At 48.0% G+C, this 9,847-nt stretch overlaps 1 protein-coding gene across 1 annotated transcript; it reads left to right on the forward strand.

Moving 5' to 3' along the window:
- Positions 1-7,243: 7,243 nt before the first annotated feature.
- LOC146355352 (uncharacterized) lies at positions 7,244-9,141 on the forward strand. The gene is made up of 2 exons (XM_084830554.1): positions 7,244-7,775; positions 8,247-9,141. Exons 1-2 carry the CDS (start codon positions 7,368-7,370, stop codon positions 8,439-8,441), a joined length of 603 nt encoding a protein of 200 aa, XP_084686680.1. The 5' UTR covers positions 7,244-7,367; the 3' UTR covers positions 8,442-9,141.
- The last annotated feature ends 706 nt before the right edge of the window (positions 9,142-9,847 follow it).

Raw genomic sequence — 9,847 nt, forward strand, 5'->3', positions numbered from 1 at the left:
GAAGCTGCCAGGGACACAGGCGAAGAAGCCATCCAGGAGCCACAATCGCCTGTAATATACAAGTCACAACATCTGGGAAAAGCTCGGGTTCGAATTACAAAGAACTTGTAATATGAAGCAAGTATTGTGGGTGGGGTTGGTAATGCTAGTCAGAGAAATATTAACATGGATGGTGATACCTCAAGGGTTTGGGCTTGACAGCTTTAAAATAAAACCCCAAAATGTCACACCTACACCCCTCAAACCACTTCTGGTACAAATCCCTGAGAAAGAGAGGTGTCCCTGGAGAACCAGGTTAGGAATCCCGATAACAGAGGAAACTGATAATGTGTGGTTAGAATGGATAAAGTATACAGCCAAGTCCTTAAATAAGTCTGACTGCTTTGTTTGTGCCACAGGAAGATCGGTAGCAAAGGTGCTGCCTTTTCCTCTGGGGTGGGACACTCCTTCCCTCCTCACCTGCGTGATCCGTTTGTTCCAACATCCTGATGCATGGGGAGAGGAGGAATGCCAAACCCTCAATAAGTTATACCCCCCACTCAAATTAAAAGATTGCGTCAGACCTTCCACAGTCTTCTTGCAAAGAAGAAACCATACTGGATGCATACACCAAAACCTTGCAGACACAGAGGAGTGCATAGGGAACCTGACGAGTAAAATAAGATGTGTTAATTCCACCCGCTTTAGGAATAATTCCCTTTCAATCCCACGAGCTGATCTCTGGTGGCACTGTGGGGGTCTAGAGTTGTATGAAGTGTTGCCCTCCAATTGGTCCGGAGCTTGTGGGTTAGTTCGGTTGACAGTCCCCTTTTCAATTGCATATCATCCAGCAGAGAGGACTGGCCAACCCCAGCAGAAACGATCAGTAACCCCTTTTGATGATCGAATATACATTGACTCCATAGGAGTACCAAGGGGAGTGCCAAATGAGTACAAAGGAAGAAATCAAATTGCTGCAGGATTTGAATCTACCCTGTTTTGGTGGGTGACCATTAACAAAAATGTAGATTGGATCAATTACATTTATTATAATCAACAGAGGTTTATAAACTATACCCGAGATGCTGTAAAAGGATTGGCTGAGCAGTTAGATGCCACCAGCCAAATGGCCTGGGAAAATCGGTGTGTTCTTGATATGATGTTAGCAGAAAAAGGAGGGGTTTGTGTCATGCTAGGTGGATGATGTTGCACCTTCATCCCTAACAACACTGCCCCAGACGGCACGGTAACAAGGGCTTTGCGGGGCCTCACCGCCTTGTCCGAAGAATTAGCCGAGAATTCAGGAATTAACAACCCCATGACCGCCTGGTTAGAGAGATGGTTTGGAAAATGGAAACACCTAGCAGCCTCAATCCTTTTTTCGCTTGTAGTGGTGGTAGGAGTTTTAGTATTATTTGGTTGTTGCATTATTCCCTGTGCTAGCGATTAATTGAAACTGCTTTGTCAAAACAGATGCTCTTGCTTTATTGTTCGAATAAAGAAACTCCGTTCTAAAATGCTTTAAGACATGAGTAAAGACTTAAAGGAGGGAATTGTTAGAAAAAGACTGTCCTTTTATTCTTTGGCTGTCAGCTCTTTGCTAGACATTTGAGTCATAACTATTGAGCCCACTGGACACACATGTCCAGTGGCAGTGTACATCTGTTAAAAAGGGAAGTCGTAAAACATGGTTAAGACAGTCACATAAGCATAATCACACAAATAAACATGCCAACATTATCTCATTGTACATCTGCAGGTCACGCTTCTGCTGTGTCAGCTAGTAGCTTAGTCGGTTAAAATGTCTTATCACTAGCAAAAATGTATAGGGGGCGGAGGTATAAAAAGACTTATGCATGCTTAGCTTGGGGTCCAGACTGCTCTGTACCCGTTTTGCAAAACGACTAATAAAATAGTGTTGGATTCACTGCTGCCTGCCTGGCATCCTTTCTTTCAACCGAAAGCAAGAACTTTTTATCTAACACAATGAGTCTTGAATATCTTAACTTGTTCCATGTTGCACTTATGCTGTAATAAAAGGTTGTATGTTTGGACAGTAGCTGCTTATTTTGGCTGATTATAACAAATATAATCATTTTGAAAAGCAGAAGGGCCGGGAATGCTTAATACTTTCCCGCTGGCCATTTCCCCACTCCAGATTATCCTTCAGGCTGCTTTTCCCACCACAGGGGTAGAGACATGGTGCAGAGCCTTGCAAGAATGTATTTGGAACCTCACGAAAAGAAAGCAGCGGGGGCCGGGGCAGGTGGAGGGGAATGGGTCCTCTGCTCCACCACATGCAACCTCCATGACTAAACTGGCCCAATGACATTACAATAATGATTAGACTGTATCATAAACTGATACTGGTTTTATGCCAATTGAACTGATATGGCTTCCCTCAAAGAATCCTGGGAATTGTAATTTAGTGAAATGTTGAGAACTCTCTATTTGAGACCCTTAACCCTCTGACTGAAGGATGGTTCCTAGGATTTTGTGGGGGAAAGGGAATGATTATTATAACTGCCAATCTATGATGTAGACATTCTAATACAATTTTAGTGTTAAATTTGTGGATCGATACTGGTAAGCAAGAAAAAAAAATACAGTCACTAGGATTTACTCCCTTGAGTAATTTTTCAGTTGCCATGTAATAAGAAATGACATTAACTTGTGGGAACAACAATAGCTGCTTGTCTGGACAAAGAGATTTCAGTCAACTGGATCTTAGTATATGTTTATTGCCTGTTATCTAATGAAGGCTACCGGAAACTCAGAATGAAACTGAAAGTAACATCAGCTGAATAATGAAGGGCTTAATATGCCATCTAAAATAAGGTTACTTGAAATTTCTGTATCAGAATAAATTTCTCAGGCCATAAAAGAATGCCTACAACCTGGGGGGGCGGGGGGAAGATGAAGAGGACATATGCCCCAGCCCACAAAACGGCTGTTTGGCATGATGGGGAAGTGCAATTCTGCAGGGAAACAGGGCACATGGAGAGAATAATTCTGCTGGAAAACAAGGCGCACGCTCCCCGCATGTCGTGTTTCCCAGCAGAATCACAGGGAATGTGGCAGCATGGCCAGAATGGGGGCTGTGCTGCTGAGGTAGGGGACGCAGTTGGGGTCACAAAACCTCCCATGGGCATTATGGTGTACAGCCTTGATCTAGCTTTATGAGAATTAAGAGCTAACAAGTGAGATCTGCAACGTAATGTTGCAGGGTTCCAGTTAGCCAGCTATGTATTCTTTTAGGATACTCCATTCCATTCAGTCCCCCCACCAGACATTCAGCATTCTGTGGCCACTGAACATGCTCTCTCCCCATTGGGCTGTTTTGGGGTGGGGGAGTTCCATTTTTTCTTTTTCTTTTTTACTTCTGCAAACCTTGGGGTTCCGCAAATTTATTTGTTTATTGTATTTATAAAAAGGTAAAGGTAAAGGTGTCCCCAACCAGTCGTGTCCGACTCTAGGGTGCGGTGCTCATCCCCGTTTCTAAGCCGAAGAGCCAGCGCTGTCCGAAGACGCTTCCGTGGTCATGTGGCCGGCATGACTGAACACCGAGGCGCACGGAACGCTGTTACCTTTCCCGCCGAGGCGGTACCTATTTATCTACTTGCAATTTCTTGCTTTCGAACTGCTAGGTTGGCAGAAGCTGGGACTGAAGACGGGAGCTCACTCCGTCACGCAGCACTTGGGTCTCGAACTGCTGACCTGCCGACCTTCCAGTCTGCAGTTTAGCGTCTTAACCACTAAGCCACCGCGGCCCCATATTGTATTTATATCCTGCCTTTTTTTCTCTTGCAAGGAACCCAAGGCTTCTTACATTATCCTCTGCTTCTCTATTTTATCCTCACAAGAACAACCCTGTGAGGTAGGTTGCGCTGAGAGTCTGTGACTGGCCCAAAGTCACCCAGTGAGCTTCCATGGCCAAGTGGGGACTAGAACCTAGATCTCCTGACTCCCAGTCCCTCTTGTTTCTCAGTAGTCCCATTTTGGCTACATAGCTGTCAGAACTCAGTCCCTGAGTTTGATAGTAGTATATACAAGTGGGATATGCAACAAAATGTTGCAGTGTGGAGTGCTTCTGTTCAGGGTTCCAACCAGCCAGGCATGCCCTCTTCCAGGATACTCCATTCCCCCTCCCCTGCCGGGTTTTTCATTTTTCCTTCAGCCATCAGTCAGAAATTTGTGCCCATTGAGCATGCTCAGTCTTTCCTGAATGGAATGGGTCATGCACTTGGAAATGCACACTTTGTGGTGGTGGTGGTGGTGGGAGAGATTGATAGAATCATAGAATAGTAGGGTTGGAAGGGGCCTACAAGGCCACTGAGTCCAACCCCCTGCTCAGTGCAGGAATCCAAGTCAGAGCATCCTTGACAGATGGCTGTCCAGCCTCATCTTGAACGCCTCCAGTGTGGCAGAGCCCACTACCTCCCTAGGGAATTGGTTCTATTGTCGTATTGCTCTAACAGGAAGTTTTTCCTGATGTTCAGCCGGAATCTGGCTTCCTGTAACTTGAGCCCATGATTCCATGTTCTGCACTCTGGGATGATCGAGAAGAGATCCTGGCCTTGCTCTCTGTGACAACCTTTCAACTACTTGAAGAGCACTATCATATCTCCCCTCAGTCTTCTCTTCTCAAGGCTAAACATGCCCAATTCTTTCAGTCTCTCCTCATAGGGCTTTGTTTCCAGTCCCCTGATCATCTTTGTTGCCCGCCTCTGAACCCTCTCCAGCTTGTCTGCATCCTTCTTAAAGTGTGGTGCCCAGAACTGGACACAGTACTCCAGATGAGGCCTAACCAGTGCTGATTGGGCTGTTCCAGGGTCCGGGACTAGGTCAGGCTCTCAGGCTCGCAGAGGTCCAATCTACACTCATGATTTGTCATGTTTCCAAAGAGTTTCCACCCCCCTCAGTGCATGTGACTTTCATGCTGTATCCTTTCTGAGCCACACATTTTCTTTGACCTTTATTGTATTCATTTCCCTGAAATACCATAATATACAAGTAGATTTCCATTCATGTGGTCCAATGTTTCCCTTCGGGTATTGGATATAGGCGTGGTGTGTTCCTAAATCTGTCCTTATATGGGGTTGATTTTGTATTTCCATATTAGCCAGTCACAGCTCTCAACGCCTCCATATGCTCTCCGGGCAGCTTTTAACATCGGTAGCTCACTTCCCTGCGTATTCACCTATAGTTCTCTCTCCTCTCCGAGCTAATTTTGTTTTATAGTACTTTATTCTCTTCAGATCTTCAAAGAATCTGAGAGTGTCTAGGGACAATCTGTCTTCATTCCAGGCAGGCAGCGCTGGGTCCCGCTTGCGCAGACACAAGCACATTCAGAGAAACACACACACACAGGAAAAAGGGAAGATGACAGCTTAAAATACAGCCACGTACAGATTCTGATCTTCATATCATGCAAAAAATACAGCACACGGAAGGAGCAGTCTCTTCGAAGCTTCAAAGTTTCCGAGAGCCAAGCTGACAGAAAAAAATAAAGGTCGCTTGAAAAATGTCCTGGGATCTGGATCCATATCTCCTTGCTCCATTGTCATCCAAACACTACTACACTGCTAAAAAAAAGGAGTGGATCTACAGATGTGTCTAAATCTGTTCCATTGTTGTTTTGTGGCTTGTTAGGCATCTTTAATCTGGTCAGGTTTTCTGGACTGCTGTTTGCAAACTCCCGAGGTGCATTCGCCTGTGCCTGCATCTTTTCAAGGAGGGAGGGAAATCTCATTGAAAGCAAATTCCCTTCAAGGATTCTTTCTGATTTGGAGGTGGCGGAGACTGCCTTTCCCACCCACGCAGTAGTGCTTTACCTAAAGAAACTCCTTTAAAAAAAAAACCTCTTAAAGATGACCATGCCTTGATGAATTGCACTAAGGGCACCACGCTATGCATGTTTACACAGAAAAAAGTCCTACAACTCCCAGCATTCCCTAGCCAGCCATGCTGGGAGTTGTAGGACTTTTTATGTCTAAACATGCATAGGGTTGCACCCTAAATAGCCAGTGAAATCCTGACTTGGAAGGCTTTCTCCTGCTTGGCTGAAAAAGAAGACTCCCCCCACCCCACCCCCATCAAAGAACAGAACTCATGTTTGTCCAAGTATGCACACTAAGAATCCCAGATCTGCTGCTTCACCTCAAATGGTGTGAAAAATCATATGAAATCAAGAGGATCCTTGCCCTGGATCCCTGCTTTTGCGCTGTGGCTGTGCCCATGAGTGACACAGCTGTGATTTTCCTGGTTCAGTCCATGGAAGCAGATGTGCTCTGTGATATGATTGTGTTTGGGTGTATGTGCCTTGTAAAAATCATGAGGATCACCGGGGATCCCTGCCTCAGATGCCCACTTTGGGGCTGTGGCTGCACACATGGTGGTTTGGGGGGGGTCTCCCCTTTAAAAATCATATGAAATAATGAGGATCTCTTTTTGATTTCATGGATCCTTGTTTTACTTTCTTCCCAATGTGTTTACTCAGTGTGCTTACAGCCAATGTGTTTATTCAGAAGTAAGCATTGTTGTGTTCAGTGGGATCTCGGAGAAGCCTTGTGGAATTTACAGCTTAAGCCTGGGCATGTCTACTCAAAAGTGAGTCCTATTGATTTCAGTGAGAGTTACTCTCAGGTAAGTGTGTATTAGATTGAAGGCGAGAATGCTGTCAATGGGTGCTTTCCTCTGTGCAGGCAACCTCCCAGCAAGCAACCTTTCTGGAATGCCCATGAAAGGAACTGGAGCCCTTTTATGGAATTCCAGGAGCTGCACCTTCTTGGCCACCTTGGCCAGGGAAACCCAAAGCAGAAGCAATATTGTCCAGTTTCATTCCAGAGAGGCTTCACTGGGGGCCAATCTACATTGTGTCCGCCATCGCAGTGAAGTCGGGGCCATGTCGGGTTATATGCACTCGCATTAAAATGTGATTATCCGCACTCACCCATTTTCCCCAGTCCACTCCCTCCTTGAATGTGGGAACATGGTTCACACTCCAGAGCCGTGCAGTTCCCCAGCTCCCAAGCAAGGAGGCTCTGATTGGAGGAGCGGCAACTCCTCCTGCCTCCGCCGATAACCTGCCTCCCCTCCCTCCCCCCCCCCCCGTGTCCTTCTGCTGCCGGTCAATGGATCAATCCCTCGGTAGCTCTTTCTGGATACATTGTATATTTTTTCGGATCTGAATCCCAGTGGAAGCCATGGTTCGAGAACTGACAATGTTTTACAGGCTGCTCTTTCTCTCCACCAATGCCCTGATACGTGCTCTCAAGGCAGTGATCGCTCTGGACCGGCTGTCATCCCAGCGGAGGCGGTCTTGGCTCCGGGTACTGCGATGGTAGCGCCATCGCTGTCTGAACTTATGTTCATGGATTCTGCGAAACATGGTCACTGTGATGCAGAATGTGCATTTTCTTCCCATCCTGAGGGTTTTCCGGAGGTACTGGGTGTGCCTGAGCAGCCAGGACTGGTGGGAGAGGCTTGTTCTGAAGGTCTGGAACGACGAACGCTGGATTGAGCACTTCAGGATGCCTCATCGCACCTTCTTTCAAGTCGTCGGCGAGGTGGCCCCGTTATTGATCAGACACTCGACACAAATGCGCAGAGCAATCCTGGTGGAGAAGAGGGTGGCCATCGCTGTTTGGAAGCTCACCAATCAGTCCTTGTACAAGAGCGTGGTGGAGCAGTTTGGCGTGGGGAATTCCGCAGTCTCAGAAATCTTTGTGGAGGTCTCTCTTGCTCTGGAGCATGCTCTACTGTGGAGAACGGTGTCCCTAGGTGACATAAACACGGTGAGTGCAGCTTTGGGGCGGGTGGGGAGGTCGCTTGGCTTTTGGGGGCGAGGGAGCATCTTCAAATCTTCACATCTTTGAAGAATCGAAGCTCTGTCTACTACAGTGGGCTAGAGGTTGGGTTCACATCTTCGAAGAATTGAAGCTGCGTTTACTGCAGTGCGCTATAGGTGAGGTTCATGTCCGTGGGGGGGGGGGAACAATATGCTCTGCGGAGATTTTCACAGGTACTCCTCCATTAATGATGATCACTGTCCTCCCGGATATGTGTGTGTGTGTGGCCGTCTGCGCATGTATGGGACCACGTCACATGACCCTTGAAGCTGGAGAGGTGTGCTTTGTGCTTGACAGGGCTTGTCTGGGCAAGTGTGTGGGGAGATTGGGGCATGAGTGGGATGCATCTGTTGCTTGGCAATGGTCAGTCATGCTTTGGCCACCACCTACCAAATATGCTCTCTCCTCTCTCTCCAGGTGATGCTTGGCTTCCCTGCCCTTGGGTTTCCTGGGGCGTTTGCAGCTTGCGACGGGACGCATTTGTCAATTGATTCCCCGATTAGACAGGGCAGTGGATTTATCAATAGGAAGCACTACTATTCAATGCTTCAGCAAGACACAACAGACCACATGGGACAACTCATCAATATCGAGATCGGATGGAGTGGGTGAAACCACAATGCTTACGTGTTTGGGCACTCTGCGCTGTGCGAAGCCATGGATGCTGGGGCATTTGTCCCAGGGAACCCAACATGGAGCGTGGGTGGTGTGCTTATCCCGCTGCTGATACTGGCCGACAGAGCTCACCCCCTGCGACAGTGGCTGATGAAGCTTTTGGGGGACACTTCTCGCAACAGGAGGCTCACTTCAACCACCGTCTCAGCAGAGCCAGAAACGTTGTGGAGCGCTCTTTTGGCAGGCTGAAAAGCAGGTGAAGATGTCTCGCTGGACGACTGGAGGTGGTGGAGAAAAATGTCCCATCAGTGATTTTGGTGTGTGTCATTCTCCATAATATCTGTGAGATGAACGGAGCAGCTTTGACAGAGGTATCTGGGGACAATAACCGTATTGTGTTGGACACCCTTGGGCTTCCCTACGTCAGTGATGACAACCTGCATAATGAGCAGGGGAACGAGTTTCAGAGGGAGCTTTTCGAGTTCATGTGGGCAAACAGGGGAGGATTGTGATGAGGGGACATGTCTCGGGAAGCCCATGGGAGCTAGGTCGTGGGGGGGGGGGGTTTCTATCTCTGTCGTGTTGTGGTTTCTATCTCTGTCGTGTTTCTCGCTTGCTCAACATTGCTTGTCTGTTTTTCCTCACATTGTTGTTGCTCTGATTAAAAATATTTAAAGAACGATAACTGCCTCTCCGCCCTTCTCTCCATTGCGCCCGCAAGAGACAGCACCCACCAATGCTTTTCTACCAGGATCTTCGAAGAATTGTTGATTCAGAGCTTTGTCAACAGGTGACACTGCGCCAAAACAGGGGAGGCAGACTTCTCTATGGTGTTGTCAAAAATCCCCCAGTGTCATTCTCCTGCCAGAAAAAATGGCATCGCAGAGGCTGGCATATTGGCAGGAGAAAGAGGTCAACCTCATGCTGCAGCTGCTCTTCCAGAGCCGGCGCATGGAGCACGTTATGCGCAGCTCAATGCGAAGCAATGAGGCCGTATACAGGGCAGTTGCGAGGCGGCTCTTGCAGGCGCGATTCCCTTGTGCCACCCTGCAGGCCAGGACAAAATTTAAGGCCCCAAAGGCCCAGTTTTTTGAGGCCCTGGAGCAGCACTCAGGGCCCCCACCCCTAGGAGCGGAGCCTATAGGGGGCTGCATGCGCTGTGGCTCTGTGCAGGTCAGCCCTGGGTTGTTGCCCTTGCTGCGTTTTTGGGGGTGCACCTGTGGTAGGTGTGGTGAGGGGGGGGTGCGGCCACGAGCAGCTCATGGGCCTTCCAGAGAAAGGGTTGGCGATGGCTCCAAGCAGGGCAATGACAGCTGGGATAAACCCGGGGGGCCATCTCTACCTAAACATGGTGCTGTTAGGCTCCCTTCGCCCACGTCTGACACTGTGGCCCTCCTGGACTG

This window comes from Heloderma suspectum, chromosome 2 (assembly GCF_057233095.1).
Source record: "Heloderma suspectum isolate Gila_16-S chromosome 2, 16-S_ref, whole genome shotgun sequence".
Lineage (NCBI taxonomy): Eukaryota > Metazoa > Chordata > Lepidosauria > Squamata > Helodermatidae > Heloderma > Heloderma suspectum.

Excerpts from the sequence above, each read along its gene's own strand:
- LOC146355352 (XM_084830554.1), top strand. The coding sequence starts at position 7,368 with ATGGTCACTGTGATGCAGAATGTGCATTTTCTTCCCATCCTGAGGGTT. Across the intron at positions 7,776-8,246 it reads CCCTAGGTGACATAAACACG|GTGATGCTTGGCTTCCCTGC; the intron begins GTGAGTGCAGCT and ends CTCTCTCTCCAG.